This window comes from Chroicocephalus ridibundus, chromosome 10 (assembly GCF_963924245.1).
Source record: "Chroicocephalus ridibundus chromosome 10, bChrRid1.1, whole genome shotgun sequence".
NCBI classification, from domain to species: domain Eukaryota; kingdom Metazoa; phylum Chordata; class Aves; order Charadriiformes; family Laridae; genus Chroicocephalus; species Chroicocephalus ridibundus.
Window position 1 is genome coordinate 24081416 of NC_086293.1, and position 20832 is coordinate 24102247.

Genomic DNA, 20832 nt, shown 5'->3' on the forward strand with positions numbered 1-20832 from the left:
CTATTGTGTCTTTTATCTGTAATGTGCATAAATGATTTTTTAAGAAGTAATGCATTGTGACAACTGCCAACACACAAGCACATTTAAGCTGCCGTGACATTTAAAAAGACTACGACAGTTTCTGAGAGAGGTACCGTAATTGTTTTTCAGAATCAAACAGGAAATAGAAAGCCAAAGTGTACAGTGTATTATACATAATTGGCCAATCATCAAAATGACCAAAGAGGTTCAGGACTCAGCCCGTGTGTTAAACACAGCTAAGGAAGTGGCATAAATTAACTAAGCTGCTGTATTTTATTTTCGTTTCAGACCATATTACCAGAGCTGTAAGAGTTTAGGAAAAAACAGCCTGGCAGTACACACTTCTCTAAGAAGCTCTTCAAGCTGTAGAGCCTCGGGAGAACTTCATTAAAGCCGCACGCTATTGCTTTTACATATGCCTCCGACTTCGGTTCAAGAAGTTCTGCCTCTCTGTGCCAAAAGCTTAAGCATCCATTTTTAAATGAACAGTTTAAAACATAATAATTGGAAGTTATATAGCACATCTCATCCCAAAGGATCCTGAAGCACTTTACGAAGCTAATCAGACTAACGCCACCATCGTCTCGCAGCAGCCAGATTTCTCTTACCTTCAGCTGGAGGTTTGCCTGTGCAAAGGCAGTCAGAATTAGGCCCCACAATCAAGTGAGGAAACATGAAAGTATGAGAAAATAACTGAACTTGCAGCTGGAGAATGAGACAAAGCGCATCGCTCCCTGCAGAACGCCCCTGCGTATCACAGGCAGTTCTGCCAGCAGTGGAAAATTTCTCATTGGAGAAACGATACGCAGAAACTATCAACCACCAGCCATTTCTCATTTCAAGCGTTGTTGAGAAAAGCAATAGAGCTGAATTAAAGCATTAGCATCCATCTCTGTAAATCATCAGCTGTGTGCTTCTGCTCCCTTTGAATCAGCGGAAGACATGCGCCTCATTTGTCAGCTCTAGATTTTATCTACAAATGTTGCTACAGTTTCTGTCTGATTTCCCCAATTCATTACTTACTGTCTGCAGCACTCGCTGAATTGTGATTAGAAGTCCTTCCCTTCTGGATGCGTTCAACAATTTAGAGGATTTATTCACTTTTTGGGTCTCTTTTTCTGAAGTTGCAAAGGTCTACTGATCTTTTATACTATTTTCAGTGGCCAAGATCTAGTATCAGAAAACCAGGGTTAGCGTTCCAAAAATATACATGTCCTCTAGCAATTCTTCCATGCGTAGTACAATGCGTGTTCCTGGACACAGATTGATTTGTAACTATGAAGAGTCAAAGGGTGTTTCCCATAACAGCTAGCTCTCTAAGTGTATACAAATTCTATATACAGTTTAGTAGACTATTCTACCTACTACTAAAATATAACCAATTCTGAGGTCAAAGGTTATCAGTGCCTCTGACAGTAGATGTTTAAATATTTATAGAAATTGTCACAAAGAATGAGCACTTGCTCAAAATCTTTCTGTACCTTTTAAACTACCCAGACAAGATTTAAATATCCACATCCTTCCTTAACAGCCATCGGGATTAAGCCTGAGCAAAACTCCCCCACCTTCCATCCCTTGCAGAACTCCAACTTCCATCCCAACACGTAAGCTCCAAAATTCGTAGAAAAGGATGCGTTTTGCAACGTGCCCTCAAGATCAGCACCCTAAAGCTCTTCCAGTAAGGGATGACATTAACGAAGGGTTCATAGACACCTACCTCCTTTCTGCAGAGTGAAAGGGGATGCTTTAGCTCATGTTACCCATGAAAGTATGGTGCCGGAAAGTCATTCTCTTCTAGAGAACAGTCCAAAGCTGTGTGGAACTTTCTAAATCAAAACCAGCGTCTTAAATTCAGTCTGGGAGCTAATACCTGTAGGTGAAAAAGCAGCAGGACTTTGTACTCTTACAACATCTATCAGGTAGCAGAGAGCCTTCCTTATCACGCTCCCGGAGCGACGGGCTAACCAAAGGTGCGCTGCAGCAGCCTCACCTGCGAGCGGCAAAGGCTCCTGGACCACTCAGAAAGAGCCGGTTAAGCTCTTTGCCAGGCACGAGTGTGACCCGAAGAAGAATCCCGACCAAGCACCCTTGAAAAAGGTGGGGAACACCAGAACACCAGACTGGCCACATCATCTCCCCATCCCCCCCCCATTCTACAGCTCTACTTTCAGTTATATTAGGAACAGGTTTCAGCCCGTAAAGGTTCCCCTCTGACCTCGGACTCACCCCACGTCGCACTAGGCACAAAGGGCTGCGTTGGACACGGTGTTGTTTTAAAGCTGGGTGGCATTAGCCAACTGAAAACCTTTCAGGCTGTACCTCCTAATTAAGGGCTTCTCTACACTGGCAAATTTACCAGCATAGTTACAGTGGCTTAATTATAACTGTTATAATCGGGATATGAATATAACTCTCTACTTGGACATTTGTATAAGGACTGTGAGTGCTTATCTCTGGTTTAGCTTATGTCACTTTGAAAGCTGTTTAAGGAGAAAAAGATATCTTTATTCCATACTAAATATATCCAAAGGAGGAGTTATACTGGCCAGACCAGTGTAATTACAACTGGTGTAATTATACCAGTATAACCAAACCAACAAACGTTGCCCTGTGGACAAGTCCTTCCTAGCAGACTCACGTACATGTTGAGAGGATGAGAAAGCAGAAGGAAGCCCGTGGAGTCCCACCTGACAGTCTCCTTGGGCAAGACGTGTCCTTTGTCACTCACCGAGACTGTGCAGCAGGGGACAGGGACAGACAGACTGACAGCGGGCGACACCGGGAGCACCGGCTACGGATACTTTGACTTGCCAATTTTATTCGCGCAAAGTGCCAGCATTCAGCAGTCAGAACCGATCAAGAACTCTACTCGCATCTTAGCGAAATAGGAGCACTTGCAGCAGCTGGCCAACGCTCGGAGCCGGGAGCCGGGAGCCACGCCAGCCGCGCAGAGCTCCGCGGGAGACTCGTGCAAAAATACAGGCTTCTGTGGTGTACTGAGGAAGCAGCTCTAATATTCTAAATCCTCTACTTAGGAAGCAGCTACAGTGTGAATCCAGCATCACTATTATTTGTTTCTTTCACTGATAAGTTCCTGACACGTCAGATTCTTACGTACAGACACGGCCCTCCATATACGATTAATGTTGGTCTTCATATCGACAGAGGTGCACAGAAACTGGAATCTTTTTGTGTTCACGGAATATTGAAAAACTTATTAGAATATTCATTCAAATTTTTAAGGAAACATGTTTAAACTAACCTTTCACTGGGCTCGATCCATTATTTTTCTCAACAAAACAATCGGAAATAATTGCTGTAATAGTTCTAAGTGAATTCTGAAGAATATGCATCTGTCTTTGTCACAACCTGATAAACACTAGCAATATGCAATACCTTCTAAGACTTTCACAAGAAAGAAAAATATCTTAGGATATCATTCGCTGCCAATTAGTTAGACAGCTTTAGCTCTGTTTCTTTTTATCCTATTGGACCAAATAGATCTCACCTGGTAGAGAGCTGTCTTTGAACGGAAAATCAGCTAGACTCTGTTTTCTGCTCAGAAGCCATTTGCTCGTATTTGCATGATCTCAGTTGCTTTTGATTGCTAAAATTTAAGAACTCCAACTTAAAGCAAATGAATTTCAACCAGGCAGAAACCAGTTCCACCTGGAACAGGGATACAGAGCCCATGGCATGGGTGAAGATTGGATGACATATTGCTAACTTTGGAAATCCAGGAAATCATCTCCTGAAAACCCAGGAAGATTTACGCCTTTCTAATCCAATCATAATTCACTTCCACAAAACATGGAATGAAATCCACAGAGAATCATCCAAGGAAATTCTTTGAGCAGACATATGGGGAAATTCCTCAGTAAAGGTAAAAGGTCATATATTAACCTGAGACAACTGAATAAAAAAAAACAAAAACAGAACAATCGTGCTCTCCAGTCCTCATAAGAATGGTCATTTTTGGAGAACTGAGGAGGTTCTCCAGGAGGAGGTGAAAAAAAGGGGGAAAATATAGCAGCACCAGACATATAAATAGCATTTTTTCTTGCATTTTTGTTAACCGATAGGTAAAATTCACTGCAGTTGAAGGAGTTAGCAGAGCAGTGAGCCTGAACCAGCAGACCTTAAGAAGAGCCAGGAGGCTAACACGTGATTTAAAACTCTGTTAAGAAAAACAAACTCTAAGTTGCAGGCTCCCAGAAACAGCAAGGTTCCAGTCCTACAGTCAGTGGCCACCTCAAACACCCAATTCTTGCAATGGAATACAGAATCAGGTCTATATGTACTTTTTTTTCCTGCTGAAATTGCTCTTAGTAAGCGTAGGTGTCATTGGCCCTTCCAGCAAACTCAGCGGAACCAGAAGGAAAAAGCATTTTGTTACAGTCAAGCCTCAAGATCAATCCAATGTCTTTTCTTTCCCTGAGACCAAAGGAAAGATGAATCGACAGGTAAATCTTAAAGCACTATACTCTATATTGCATTTAAGAACGTAATTTTAAAGTGCACCATGGACTTCGGTTACCTCTGAACGGTCCTGCCAAGCCACTTCAAGTAGGGCAAAAGTGCTAAAGAGCACATTATGTGAACGTATAAACAGGGACTGAACTTAATTCTCTCCAACAAATCCTTGAAAAATATCAAGTGAAAGCAAACAGAACTGAAAAAAATGTTGTCATCTGAGGCTACTCCATCGACGTTCTTCCCTAATTCTGCCCCCCCAGCCCAGCCGTTGCCATGTTAGAGGCAGGGCACGTAGGGAGGGCAGCTGGGACAACGCGCAGGGAGCCTTGTGCAGGGCAGAGGGAATGCTGCCGCACTCTTCACATTCATCGGGGAGGGAAAGGAGACAAGGATTTACATTCTCTGTTGAAGACCGGAGCAGGAGATTGTGGAAGAGTTATGCTGTCACTTGAGAAGCCAGCTTGAAATATACGTGGCCGATAATATTTCATGAATTATTGCACTCCAGTGCATAGGTATAGACTAGGTTAAGAGGGTGTAATCAGAACCAGAAAGTAAGGATGTTCTAGGATGACATGTTGCTTATCAATATCTGCATATAAAAGAATGGTCTTTACAACATAACTTTTTTCCAGAACTGTAATATATACAAATATATGTACATATATGTCCACACACACATCTCCCCTGTAGCACTGTGAAAGTGATCTTTCTGGTTCTAATGGTAGCAGACTATATGTAAAACTCCAAAAAGATTCATTGAGCCCTTTTTTATCTTCTTTGATCTGATGCTAAGGTTTGGTGGTTTGTTGGGTGTTTTAGGATTTTTTTCAGGACTTGTGGAAAAAAAGTAAGTAGGACTAGAAACACAAAATGGAAGAATTTAAAAGGATCTAGAGCCCTATAAGCTATGGCAAAAAAGATCCATCATGATAAAACTATGGAGAAGAAACAGATGTGGAGTACAGCAGTCTCTAAAGACTGGAACAAAGAATGATATGTCAATTTTATATCCATTTGCTTTCTCTTTTCTTCTTCATGAATGCTGTGATTGTGTTTCCTCAGTGATTATTCAGCTATTAAAAAAAAAAAGCCAAACCTGTTCTACTGATACGTTAAAGCGTTGTCTGTTTGATAAGCACCTGTTTTTCCATTTATAGGAGATGCAAATCTCTTCCAGAAGACAATGCAGGCAACAGGAATTCATGTTTCTAGAAGTTCAGTAACAAATGGTCCGAGATGCTTGTTGGGAGTATTTTGCAATGTTACGCAGTTACCTAGCTATGTTAAGGCTTTAAGAATAGTTTAATATTCTCTTCTTCCAGAAAGTAGACTTTTAGGATATTACACTTCACGTCTCACAGGTATCAGTCAACACTTCTTTCTTTGAGAGAAAACGGGACTCCTGATAAGCATCGTAAACATGACATACTTTAGGAACTATTTTTCAAATCAGCTTCTTTATTTATAGCACTGATTTTAAGATAACAGATATTTTAGATTAAGGACTTCAATGAACTTTAGCTGGGAGCATATAAAGACATGGAAAAAGATACCTGCACCTATACCCTCTTATCTCTATTAAAACATTGATGAGACTCTAGTAGCATTTGCAAAAGATATGAGATTTCTCACTTGATTTCTTACTCTGGGTCCATTTAAATGATTATCCTACCTTGTCCCAGGACGCTGTAATTTAATAGGTAAAATTTGATAGGTAAAACTCTTTTCACATCTATTTACATTGCTTGGTCACAACTGACTGAACAGGCTCCTCAATTTTAATTCCTGATTTGATCAACGTAGCGTTTCAGAGGCAAAGTATTTACAGCCCAGTCAGGTCGAGCGCGAGGCTACTTTTACTTCCTGATTGAAACACAAACGCAAAATCTCCAGGGCCTCACGTCCTGAGCTCTCTGCATTTCCGTCTCCCCAACCCTAAAATGAGGCCAACATGGGAGACGAATTCAAGAGGAACCCTCTGCTGAACCAAGACCAAACCTCGCTCCGTGGGCAGCTTGCCTTTTTGTTCTTCTGTTTTGCAAAATTTACTGGGAGCCAGCTTCCCTCCCCTGTTCCCTTGTCTTCAGCTGCTTCAGCCTTGAGTCTGTGCTGTCTGTGCTGCTGCTCATTCGTGGGCAGCAGATGAAGCTTCTCGTAAGATGCCTTGCTCGTCACACACACGCGCATGCACCGAGTTGCCTTGTCTGCAAGTTGGCACTGAGGCACGGCCTCTAATAATACACGGTTGTGTCCCTTCGCATAAAAACTGCTTTATACTAAACCCATGAAAACGCTGTCTAAACAAAATGTCATTTCTCTCTCTAACACCTAAAAAAGCTGAATCTTAGATGCCCTACCTGTTCAAAGGCAGTTTTCCCAGTAGGTCTACATGAAAGCAAGAGTATTTCCAAGAACGTGGCACAGATATTTCTTTTGACTGTTACAACAGGACAGGAGGAAAAATGTGTCATTCTTCCCTTTCAAGAGGCCATAATCTTTCCTTTCTACGCCTGTCATGTTACAAGGGACTTTTCTTCTCGCGTAAGACAGGCAAAAGCTGGACAGGCAGGGAAAGCTGTATAAAGCAGATGTATTTTCCTGTTTGTTTTGCTCATAGAGGATTTCATTTTTTTGCAACGGGGTATCCTCCACTAATCTTAAATCTGTCAGACGCTAATGAAGATAGGGTTGCTGTACTTGGAAAGGAATGGGCAGGACAAATTTCCAGGTTTTCTGCCATGAATATCAGAAGGATAAAGCCTTCTTCTCTCAAGTGAAACAGTTAAGAAATTCATGGTTTGTCCTAATCTGAAACAGCATTGCCTAGAGGTCCCAAATGCAGAGCTGAAAATATGCATCAATCTTTGGTGCATTAGGAGTTGTAGATCATTTACATGCTTGGCAAGGCAGTTTAAGATCATTGTTTACTGTTAAGAAGTTCTCAAGTGTTTATTGAAAAATATGTTAAATGTGAAACTTCTAAGTATCTTCTATTAGGAAAAAATCTTTCAAGATAGACAGATGCAAATACATAATGACTGCCATATGTCAAAAGGATTTCATGGTTAAGAAATGGACTTAAACAATGCCTCTCTAAGTTCCCATAAACCCAAGGTTTTAAAGTTTTTTCTTTTAAATAAAATCTGGCAGTTTTCTGCCAAGAAAAGTTTTATCAGTGGAAAATAACAATTCTTGACCTTCCTATATCTCACAGAATATTTATCTTCCTACAGAGATCTCTGCTTATATCATTACTAGCGGACCTAAAGGATATTAACTAGATATCCCTTATTGAGGCCCTACTTGTATGAATTTAAGTGTATCACATTAACTTCAGGTTTTAAGTCGAGTTCGAAATACTCTTTGTTCACTGTTTCTCCAGAGGACAGATTTCCTGGGAGTTCCTGAAATTATCTGGGTTTGGACTTTGAAAGACCGAAGAAGAAATGGTAGGAAGAACGTCTGCTTTAAAAGAAAATGCCTTTCTGAAACCCACAGAGATCTGATGACGGGAAATCACAAGCCTCCATTAGAGTTTTTATCACTAGGTTTTGCGTCCTGCTTTTTCAAGTCCGTTAGAGATAATGAAATTACAAATTAATTGTGGCTCTGGTTTTGGTTTTGATGCTTAGAAACTAGCAATGCAAGTACATTTTTTTTCCCTAAATATTTCACTCACATCCGTAGGTATGAAACAGATGTACCTAAACAGCTTCATTAACTGTAACTGATAATAAAATATTGACAGGAACTTGGGATTCTATCTTAACTATTGCACATATCACAGTAACGCCTCAGAGGCGGTATTAGAAGATCTAGGAACGCAGCTGGCTGCTTACAAATTAATTCTATTTTTTTCCCGACAAACATGGGCAAAAGAAAAATAATCTTTCATTTTCCAGCTAAACCCAACTGCCCAGTGCCAGAACACTAACAAAGAAACGAAACAAAACAATTCTTTATTTCCTGTCTCAGGAGCCATCTGCACATTTGCATGTCTGCCAAAAGCATTCTCGATTAGTTCAGCTATTCCAACGAGTCCCGACTAGCTTTCCCTACCAAACGTGTAGCACTCTGCCTAAGACATTTCAATGGCTGATTCAAAACACTTCTTGCCATGAGCTGAAACCTGATCTTCCCTTTCTCCTGCAAGTGAAATACCCAGCGTGCTAAAGCTGCAAACTAAATCCTAACACAGTCAAACAAACCCAGCATTAACCACTTGAACTTCTGGTGTTAAGGTTCAAATTTGACTCCGAATTGTCAAGTGCAACCTTTTCTTACAAGGCTGCTTTAAACACATATAAGTGCAGTTCAAGACCGCATCTGGAACAAAAAAGCCAGCTTTCAGGTTTGATCTTACAGAGGCCCTACTAGCTGCCAACTCCTTACAACCTTTTGATAAAAGAATTCCAGTAAGAGATAACCAAACTCCGCGCTACTTGAACGAACTGGAGCTCGACTCTCCGCCAAGCCCCTCGGATGCTGCAGCACTCTGACACGGCGACTGGAAACTCAGCCTCCGTTCCGTTTAACGTAAAGATAACAAAGAACTTTCCGTTAATAATAAAAATATCACAGGGAACACAGTAGCTTTCGTGCCACTTATCTTGGTACTACATTGATTTTTTTTTCAACCCTATTTTGTCAATTTTGGGTGAATTACCTATAAACCGCTGCATCAACAAGGCGCCCCACGTGCTGCCAGAAACTGTTAGCAGCAGAGCAGAGAACAAACGGGAGCTTTTGACACCCGGTGAGGTGTCAGAGGGTAGCTTGACATAAACACAATTACCTGGTTATCTCTGCCACAGCGATGAGCAATCAAATCTGTTAAAACTATTGAAATGGAAATCGTCTTCTTAAGGTTTCAGCATCTCATCGCTTGGATGGCTGGTTCAGTTCACAGCTCTACAGGCTACTCTTAAGTAAGGCCGCCTTCAGACATAGGAGAAAATCATAAAAAAAATTTAGTTACCACCTTTAATTCTTTTTTTCTGTTTAATTAAGGGTGCCTTTTTTAAAATTAGAGAACTAGAGGAAGCCTCAGTAACTAGATATATAACATAACCATACATGGGAATGCAATGCTTTCACAACGAAAGAGCGTGCCGTGTTTACACTCATTTCAGTTTCAATTAGATCTAATTCTGCAAATAAAGCTTCACGTTCTTCAAACTGATCATTAAGCGGTCATCTGGCATTTAACGAATGTTATGTAAGGTATATATTTTTTTTAAAATGCACTGCATACATTTTGTTAATACTAGTTACTGAAGGGTAATATACATTTGTTTTACCATCTTTAACCCGGATCTAACTCAACCATAATGCAAAAGTACCTCTTGTTCCACGAAATGTCCAATGAAAGTCAACGGGTTCTTTCTAGATTCACATCATGCTTTGAAATTCTTCACAGCATCTACCAGGCAGAGCTGTGGAATTTTAAAATCATTTGTGCTGTAATTGCAAACAATAACATTTGCTTAGTTGACCACACTTATTATGGGAAGAAGAAAGAAAAAAAGTCTGAAAGAGTTGGAAACATATCCTTCCACTCAGAGCATCACTAGAATACGCTACGACTTGGTATTTCCATGTTATAACATCCAGATCCAAAAGTATTCTTGGGAATAAACACAGGACTGGCTCTTGAAGATGAGGTAAATTCTCCCAAGGAACTATAGCAAGAATATTATTATATTGGAAGAAAAATGATCTGAGCGTAATGGCCAAAGGCTAAAGAGGAGAGAGAAGAAAATTGCCTTCAGACTGGACTGTGATAAACTCCAGTGAGATCTTCTGAAGATGCTGTACATGGGAACCATATCTCTCTCAGTAGGTACATGGGAGCTGGACCTGTCAGAGAGAGTACACTGTCGTAAAACAGAGGAACAGCAAGTCAGGTAAATACATACGTGAAACCTTCAGAACCATGCGGAAGAACTTGGACAAGAAGAAGAAAACGTACTAATGGAAGTATCTTGGACAGCTCAGGGAAAAGAATAATCAAGTAGGAAAATTAAATAAACCTAATATTTTCCACAGTTGTGAGATTTTGATGCAGTCTTCTGCAGAAAACTTTCCAATTGTCAATGCCTATTCACAGTACAGTTGGCACTAGTCGGAATTTCTGAGGCACAGAAAGTCCCAAGATGTTCAAAGTCCTCAGAGGCCATAAAGGGCTCAGGAGACAAACGGAAAGAACTGGCGTCTTCTAGCCGCAAACCTTCCGAGCCAAACTTCTATCTTGCCTTTTGAACCCAAAGGGCGAAACAGGCCAGTGCCTTGTTCTGGGGCTCTTGCTGTCAGAAGAAAACAGTCTCTTGAAGCCATTTAGGCAATGCAACGATCACTGCTGCTTTTAATATCTTCTTGCCCTAGGCCACCACCTGTTTCGCCTAGCATATATATTGCAGGATTGGCCCCAGCAGCAGAATGCAGCGGGTCAGGCAGTCTCCGTGTCACAAAAACAATGAGAGGAGATAGCACAGCTGCAGAGACCTGCCCGAGGCTCTCTGGCTTACAGGATTTTAAAGGAGCGTTTGCAGCACGGACAGTTATGGGCAGACACTTTTCCCACACAAAGCCGTTAGAAAACAGAGTGTCCATGGCCAGCCCTGAGCCCCCAAACAGCTTTTGCTGTATCGAGATTAAAGGAAGAAGAGGCAGCTGGGGCTAATAAGTTGAAAATCAATGCCATTAGCAAAGAGAGAAAAAAAGCAAAAAAAAAAAAAAAAAAAAAAATCCAGGCCCTGCAGAAGCTGAGGCTTTCAGCTATGCCTATTGCTGTGTAGAAACAGATTGTGTCTGGTTCTGCTTGGATTTGACCTCAGACTCAGGGAGATCAAAAGTATAGATGATGTCTGAATTTCCTGCTTATTAAAAATGCGTATAGTTCACGTTCATGCGGCTGCGTGTATGCATACGTATACATCTGTGTTTTGCTATTGACTACATCGGACTGCACCAGACATTGCATGCTATTTTTAGGAGTAACCCCTAGGATTGGTGAGGTTATGAAACTGAATTCCACCTTCTGTGAGCTGCCGCAGGTTACGGTATGACAGCACAGACCCCTCCACGCTATCTTCACGCTTTCTCAGTGTTTCAGCACTAACGATGACATAGACTGGTAAACTCAACAAGAGTCGGGAACATTCCTGTGCGTTAGAATGAGACCAGCTTTTCTGCAAAACTGTTTCGAATACCCCTTGGCATGCTTTCCGCCTGGGTCAGCTAGCTGTGTCCCATAAAACTCGTGATCATCCTTTGTGTGTTCGGACATAGGCTGTTCGTACTGCTGCTATCCCGTTTTGGAGACCAAGAGACCTCACTAGCACGTACGCACACCACCCCCAGCCAGTTGGCCTCAGCGCCACGAGGTGTTCCCAGACACGCTCCCTTTACCAGTAAAGATGCAGCCAATTAGTTCCAATAAATAGAGATCTCAGCATTATCACTGGCCCACTGTCGAGCTGTTTCATGCACTCATGACTGATGTCGGAAATTCTGAAAAAACGACACGAATGTCAGCGACCCAACATACTCAAGTGAGTATGCGGACCTGTACAGGCAAAGATCCACAAACGTCAACCCAGGGCAACACTTCCATTTCTCCTAACTGCCGGCTTTATGAACCTGAATTCACACTGCGTCAGAAACTTCTACACGAATAAATATAAAATTAAAAAGCTGCCTCCGTTACTAAAGAAATTTCAACTCGTAAAAAATGTTTTTACACTTAGCAACTTACTTGGATTATTCTATTTCACATAGCGGCTTGGTTGTGTACACCAAGACACTCTGTCTTCATAACTTTGTCTTAATGCCTGAAAATGAGCTGTCACATTTCTTGGAGCAATACTCATTTACATACCCATACTTTAATCTTTTTCACAATATTAATTTTTACTGTCATACTTTAATCTCTCTTTTTACTCCCTGGCTCCTTTCTAATTACAAAACTGTCCACCTCCTTCCCAAATTAACAATTAATTATTATTATTTTCATCTTAGTTCAGTAGAAAGAAATTTTCTCCTTTAATGTATGTCTTTTCTTTGTAAGAGCAATGATGATTTATACATCCGAAAGGACAGGCATTTGTATGCAGAGCTTGTCAATGGCTCTAAGGAGAAAGATTTTTCTTTTCGCTTTCTAATAACAAGGAAAAATCACCTGGATTCTGTTGGTTTATAAACATTTCCCTATTTAAGTTGCCTTGAGGAAGACCAAGCGTCAGACATACAAACACATTATGAGGCTGTAGTGTTGTGCACCCCGGAAACTCAAAAACTAAATTAAAAACTAAAATACTTTATTTATAAAGTATTGAGATTAATTCTGGGGAGAATGATGGAGGGTAAGGGGGAACGGTGTCCAGAGAAAAACCAAGCAAAGAACTGCAGGGCATCTGCGTCAGTCCAAGTGTAGAAGCAGCCCTGAATTCCCAATTAGCCTAGCAAAGAGAGCACGGCGCTAGGACAACGGATCGACTGAACGTCAGCTGGAAAATTATTCCCACAGTGAGTGATTTTGAGACCAACAGGGAAGGACAGAGAAGTCCGTAGGAAAACACTCCTAACCAAAAAAGGTGAGGAAAATAAAATCATGAGTGCAGACAAAGATCTGCATGGTTTCAGAGGAAGTACAAGCGCATTTGAACCCATTAAAGCATTGAAGTGGAAATTTTATTTCACTAGTTCTTCCTCTTACGAGCTGGATAGTATTCCTCAAAACAAAGCCCCTCTCAGTGGCTTAGCTCCCTATTCTCACCTAAGATACACAGCAAACCTGCTTAACATTTATCGAATGCTAAAAGCATACTTACTCCCAATCAGGAAACTGCGATCTTCAAGCACCAGATCTAAAACAGTGGCATTTTATTTTGCATCTAATGTATTATACCGTTAGAAGGTCAAGTCGTTCTCTTGATAGTATTCTACTTCATGTAAGACTCCAAAGACAAACGGAGAGATTAACAGATTTCGAAGATCAAGATCTTCAGCAAACGTATCCACAACAGGAACATTACTCCCAATTACAAGAGGAATACAGTCGTTATACTGGGGTAGGATAAAGATCCCTCTTTGTGTAGGGTTTTAACAGACTCAAAAATCTTATTTTCTTTATCTTCTCTTTTCCTTTACAAAGAGGAACGGTAAGGCCTAGAATGAAAATATTGGTCTTGATCTTTGCCCACTGAGGGCGAGCCTCAATGAATTCTCAGTGAAAACCATAACGAGTTCTGCTGACGTGCTCTAAGTGTTGTAAGACAAACTTTCTCTGCTTATGCACTTCCTCATAACGAGCTTCTGCTAGCTGACATGGCATCTACATATATCCATTTATAACGGTTATTTTACATATCTTCCCACAAACTGTCACAGATTAGAAGTATTTAATTTTGCCATCTGCAACCAAATCGATCTAAAGCTTGCCCAAGTTAGGGAAAAGGCTTTAATCGGGTTTTGGCTCACCTTCTAAATGTGGCTGAGATGTTTTATAGCTATTTCCAGAAACCAAACCTTCACTATAAATCAGCACGGCATATTACCTGCTTAGCTTCATACATGCACATGTGCTTCCTGGACTTGTTAATAAAAGCTGTTTTGCCTTATTATAAAAGCTAGCTCCACATTTTCGTCTCTGAATCTTTCCAGAAATAGGCTAAAAGCATAATAAAACATCTTCCATTTGTTTTATTCTCTTCCCATCATTAATTAATGGAACAAATATATTATCATACTTAAAATACACTGAAACTGTGATTTTAATATACTTTATTGAAAAAAGTACACAGTTTTAAATTGTTTTCAATGGGACAAAGCAATGGTCACCTCTATCTACCAAGTCCTTTTTTGATGAATCATGACTACCATATGCCAAATTCACATCTGCATGACTTGCAAAGTAAAAAGATAAATCTTTTTTCAACATATCTTTAAGAATTTATATCACCAACAGTGTAAAATCATGAAATGCTGATGCTCTGACTATATTTCATGTCCTCTATGTTGCACCATTTCCAGGTTCACAGTTTATCCATGTATTAGCATGCCAATTGAACACTTCAGTCAATGTCACCTTGAGAAAATCATCAATAGCAGAGGAAGAAGAACAAGAGGAGGTTTAGCACTAAGGCCTGAGACACCACCACATTCTCTTGCATTTTCCTAAAGTAAAAAAAAAAAAAAAAAAAAAAAGGAAAGGAAAATAAATACAAGCCATCACACTCAATTGTGATACATGATTCTTTACCAAACTACGCAGGCAGAAGAGGATTGGTGCCAACAACAAAACCCATGAACTAAAGACAGGCAGGAAGTAATACAGGTACACGTTTTCACGTGAACAAGTTTAGATTGTAGACTGAAAGTGAGTGTGGTCAACCAGCATTACTCAATCCCTTCCATGCCATATTTTAGGTTTCATTATACATTGCATTACACCGTCGAAGGCATTAAATGAAGTTACTCCAGAGTAAAACAGACGTCTGTGAACATGTGCTGTACAAGCCACTGTAATCACATGCCGGTCTCTATCAGATCTCCTTGGCACTGTACAAATAAGAGTACTACGCAGAACAGAGTAGTAAATATGCGTATTGATGCCTCCCAAGCAATATTATGTGTAAACATAATGACTACAGCACGACAGCTGAGATACTGAAGCTAGTTACTGAAAAAACCAGTAACAGCACAAGATTCCCAACCATCTCCAATGAGGAATCTTGTGGTCAGTGCTTGCGCCAGAGTAAGTTCTCAGATATTCCTGGCTGCCAGTTTGTGCTCACATCCTACAACGTCCTCTTATATGATACAAAACAGTCTACAAAAGCAGCAAGTCAAGACAATGTCTACAGAATTACTAAAGAGATTATTTGCAGCACTTCCCTTACTACGCTGTTCTAAGTGTTCAGAACATTACCTGATATTTCATCTTAGACGACAGTTTACCTATTTTTATTTTTTTTTCAAAGAAATAACACATCTACCAGAGTCCAAAAGAAAGGAAAAGTAGATAGAAACTTACTTCAGGGTGAAATCCATGACAAGATTCTGGGCGTCTTCTTATCTTCTGAGATTTCAAACGTTCACATTTAAGGGATTCATTATGTACAAGGTAGTTAAGGAGAGATGTTCTGAGCATTGCATTTTTATGTGTTTTGAAATGAATATAGCGAAAAATCTTTCAGCTCTTTCCTTCCTCTCCATCAAAAACCCAAGGTGATACGAGCCGTCAACACAAGAAAAGGAAGGTAATTCCAGTGCGTTCTCCTCGGTGATCCATAGCTTAGAGAGCACCGTTTGCACTGACACTGCCAACCTCCCCTTCTGTGATAAGTCTGCCATAGAGGCACGCTGCGGGCTGCTTTGGGTAAATTCCATCTTACGTGAGAAAACAAATCCTGAACTACAGAATACCGCAACATAAAAACTGGGGCAACTAAAAATCAAGTGACATTTCATTTGCTACATTTTGGTATTTTTGGAAAGTGTGATTCTGAAACATTTTCAGTACCCCAGTCCAACCCTAAAATAAAAAACAGGTAACGGCATTGTAAGGAGTTTTATAAGTTCCAATATCAGGACCTTCGTTCTTACAAGGAAATTACATACTTAGGGCCTAATCTGAAAGATGTTCAGCTGCCTAAAGATGACCATGACCTTATGATACTTAAAGATGTACATACATGTCTGTGCTTATTTTGTGTTGGCTTTTCAAAAAAAAAAAAAAAAAAAAAAAAGCCAAAAAAACAGTGAATTCTCCTTGAAAATAAGTAAGAATGCCTCCTCTCTAAGAACTTTGTAAATAAAAGGATATACCTTATTTCTATAGGTGCCATGGTAATCGGTGGGACAGAATCACAGAAGCATTCGTTATCTACTACCACCATGAACAGATTGCTGCTTGGGATTTGCTGGATAACAAAAGACCTGCAAAATAAAAAAAAAAAAATTAAAAAAATCAAATAACGGTGACATTATCTGTGTCTCTGAGCAACAGGTTCTGTCAGGGTTTTTTGAACTTGTCAACAACACCTGTACTACAGTCACAAATATTATTGACTTTATATATCACACTATCTCTCCACGCCTTGTAGAAGTAGAGGGCCTTGGGCAATGCTTCCCTCAGTTCACAGAGTAGGGCCGTCCCTTCTGAGATGTACCTCACGCAGGGGAGGCAGAACGGACAGGCTTGTACTGCCACTACCGTGGAGACCGGGACACAGCGGAAGCGCCAAGGAGTTTATCAGATTTTTCTTTTCCAGACTTCCATACTGAATCTCTGCTCTACTATTGCTCTACCTAGCTACGTACTTATGATCTGGAATTTTTAAGTACACATGAAACGGATCTGCAAAAATAATGACGGTTCTTCTGCAACCACGTAGCGGTAACTCACGGTCCCTAACTTTCGCCACTGCAATCACATTAGGGGCTTTATTCACCCTGGGTCTCGCTTGAAGCAACATGAACTACTGAGAAAGATCTCAGCTTTCATCTGTCCTCTTGAGAGTCATTTTATTACTGAGCCAACAAAACAGAGATTAAGCCTCAAAATCTTCCTAAGCGAGGAGATTTATTTTAGAATAATGACGACTATATGGTACAAATATGGTGATAACTCAGCACCACATTCAAATTAAGACAAAGTAGGCAACTCAAAGGGAGAGTGAGAAATAAAGACATTGCTTGTAAGAAGGAAAGCACCCAGGGGAGACCAGGGAAGGATCCTGTGGGCACTATTCAACGATCCCCATTAGTTACAATGAGCTGAACTCTTAAGCACATATCAAAGAGCAAAGGGGGAGGAGGCAGAGCCAAACAGGCACTGTTTATCCTTTTCTTTGAAATTCAGGACACGATACAAAGAAAGGCTTTAAGGCTCAGACCCAATTCTCGATATTTTTTTTTTAAATCTGTCCGAATTTATATATTGTATCAACAGAATATCTGCCGTATCGAATATCATTGGAATCTGGCAATTGCAGGACGAGGTGTTTTTCAATGTGGTATGCTGGTAAATGTACAGAACATTAAGTGAGGGTTTGAGCACCAGGAAGATGTGGAGAGAAACATATTTTTCCTCAGACATCTTTATTTAAAATACATATTGTCTTACTAAAATAACTCCCTGCTTTTTCCAAAGATCACAGAAGATGAAATAGCGGAGGGGGCAGGGAATTATTCAAACCTAGCTTCAGAGAAAAAAATTTGGGAAACCGACTATAAAAATGTGGCCAACGGAAAGATTAAACACTTTTCAGTATTTTTTAAACTTACTGAGCCTCCATTAGAATTACACTTAGAGTGATCTGCAATATGTTAGCTTTATGTTTATACATGAAATATACATTTATGGCATAATGTAAAAGGCTGAACTTTATAAATGTACCTACCAAACAGCTGGAGCGTGTAGCAAGACTGACATCATTGTAATGGAGCATCTGTGGCTTTGTGGATTTGTGTGTGGGAGAAATGGGGCCAATAAAAGGAAAGGAGGGGAAAATCTTTAACAGACAATTACACCAAAATTGTACTGCAAAAATTTCTCAAAAGAGTTATGAATAAATCAAACCATAAAGGATAGAAAAAAATACTAATTTTATTCCCACAAAGTGGCACAATTTGGATTTTGTGCAGTCTGAAACTTGTATTTATTGTACCTTTAAAACTAGCTCAAAAAAGGACCCGAAGGGCATAAAGTGTTGTAACGATTAACCGTATGCTAAATGATCCGTTCCTCTCTTTGATGAGAAGGGACTAATCACTCTTCGGTTGTGCCTGTGGTGTGCCTGACTCCAGGTCCTTTGGTGACCCCCAGGTGAACGACAGAACCCTAGGGGTGGAAGGGACTCTGGAGATCATCTAGTCCAACCCCCGGATGGTGGGGGGTTGCCCACCACTGGGCACGGGAATGCTGAAGCCTGGGAGAAAACCTGTACCACAGAGCCAGGGCTAAAGGTGCCGTTTCATGAAAGGTGGGCACATTTCCCATTTCGTTTCTTCTTTCACCCATTTCTCTGGGGTGGCATAAGGGCTGTCCAGTGCAGGCTATTGCTTCCCCAAAGAAGAGAGGGTGAAAAAAAACCAACCAAACAAGTAAAAAAGATTTGGGAGCTTTTCCTATCACTTCAGTAGCCGAAATGAAAAAAAGAAAGCACTTTAACCCAGACAAAAATTTCCACTGCAGAACTATGATGCTGGGTAAATTACTATATGGCTTCTCAGAAAATAAAGTCAAAACCTACAAAGGTTTGTAGGAATTAAGTGATACGGAAAATTTTGCTAGACCTGGTAATTTGGGGAATGCAATATACGCATGGATTGATGGAAATTATGAATTAAAGGAACTGCAAAAAACAATATATTAGGTTAAGTCAAAAAGCTTTTCTACTTTAGGAATTATATGAAAGATATCGAGTAATTACACTGGTTCGGTTTACCAAACCGTGACTATTTTTACACATCTACAGTCTCTTTATCTATTACAGATGTTCGTGAAGTATCTAACCTTATGATGACTGCCACAGAACATGGGACTGTCATCTAAAGAGCCATAAAAAGATGAAACTTTTGGCTCACTGCAGCGTTTTTTTCCACGGTGCACAATAATATCTTAACTAACATCTTGCAAAGCGGAACAACTAGCTTCTCCTCTACCATACTGAAAGTACATCTAAAAGAAAATGTTATCTTCCACAGGCAGTAAATGAATATTTTCCCTTTCGCAATTCTCAAACGTAATCCTGAAATGAAGTTGTAAAGCCAAGCGTGTGTCCTCACCGGTCACTGCCTTGTGAGGTCACAGGCAAAGGATTAACATATCAGCAAGCGAAGACAGAGGATTGAAGACAGAGACTGAGTAGAGCAAATTATTAAGGGTGAAAAACATTGATGTCCAATTTAGCTTTCTTTTCTATTAATAGAATGTGCCCAAGCAAATTGTACTTCTTTCAGCTGCTGCAATTCAAGATCATTTCGCAGTCACGAGGCGTTCCTTCCCTCGCTAGATCAACGGCAACGAAGTTTCCGCCAGTCACAAGCCCTGCAGTTGCTCCGTGCCTGTTCCGGTAATTCACCCGGCGCTGCCCCCGTGCCCACACTGGATGAAGCACACGGTCATCCCAGCAGCGTCTTCTGCTTGAGCTCCACTTGCAGTTTCCACGGTGACGTGCACACGCGTCTTTGAAATTCATTTTGAGTGAACGTTCATGCCGGTAAGTCTCAGGAACTGAACATTCACAGAAAACAAGGGGTGCATAAACACAGTCAGAACGAAGCTTTCAAACACTGAAGCGTTCCACCAAAAATTTTCCTGGCGTGCACCAAGATTCTGTTGCAAGGGAGGAAAAGCTCTAGCAAAACAGCCCCCATGGCCGCAGCGGGAACTAAAGTAAGTTGCTGACAAAGTAATCAAAATGGTTTTGTCGTTTAAGTGAGCTCCACTGTGAGTCTGTAAGGCGTACGTTACAATAGGCATTTCTGGACACCTGCTGGCATTTGCGTCACTGGCGATAAGGGAGCCAAATCTCGGGGACAGGGTAAGGGGGTTTATTACTGGTTTAACAATCAAAAGAAAGTCTGTGTCTAATAGTCTATGTTTAAAAACATTACACGTTTAAAAGGTAAAGCTCTTCTTGTATTAAGTAATGTAAATCTTTTGATTTAAACCTTCTTCCTTTACACCAGTGTCATCACCAGGATTTGACAGGGACAGCCCAGAAAAAGCCTTGCCTGTGTCTCCATACGTAAAACGGGATAAATGGTTAGCGTTCCTGTTATGTTGAAGCCACACTGAGTCTGTAAGAACCTTACTCATAATTTCTCCCCCATCTTTCATCCGCTGAGGAACTAGTTTGGTTTATTTGATGTGCAGGTTCAGAGGCTTAAAACAGACCTGAGCACAAACTGCTTCTTCACTTTGCTGGAAAGGTGAGGAAGGAAGAAATTTAATAGTTGAAAGGTGTAGAGAGAGAAGGAGGAAGAAAATCTAGTCATGCCAAGCTATTTTGTTAATGAAGAAAAAATAAGAACAAAGAGTAAATCGGCAAGAAAGTCTGTATCTCGAGTCAAGAGCCTTACACAACGCTCTTCTCACACTGCACACACTTTATCTGTTTCTTTCTGACCTACTTCTGTATTGGCCCATATAAAAACATCTACAAAAATATCATACAAATTGTTTTGGAAAAAAACCCCATAGCTTCACATTTTACTTGGAAATCGTAATTATTTGCTCAAAAGTGCAAATATTTATTAATCTGTTCCTTGAAAATTATTTTTTCATTGTGGAATGAAACAGGAAAAGACTTGAAATTCGAG

General features: G+C 40.4%; 1 protein-coding gene across 4 annotated transcripts in view; it reads right to left on the reverse strand.

Moving 5' to 3' along the window:
• Window positions 1-14268: 14268 nt before the first annotated feature.
• CACNA2D3 (calcium voltage-gated channel auxiliary subunit alpha2delta 3) overlaps window positions 14269-20832 on the reverse strand; it is a 551583-nt gene continuing 545019 nt past the window's right edge. For all 4 annotated transcript variants that reach the window (XM_063348451.1, XM_063348449.1, XM_063348450.1 and 1 more), the window contains 3 exons: window positions 16325-16440; window positions 15536-15615; window positions 14269-14676 (listed from right to left, as the gene is read on the reverse strand). In XM_063348451.1, coding sequence (XP_063204521.1) covers window positions 14584-14676; window positions 15536-15615; window positions 16325-16440 — 289 coding nt within the window. In that variant the 3' untranslated portion in view covers window positions 14269-14583. The remainder of the gene's footprint in view (window positions 14677-15535; window positions 15616-16324; window positions 16441-20832) is intronic.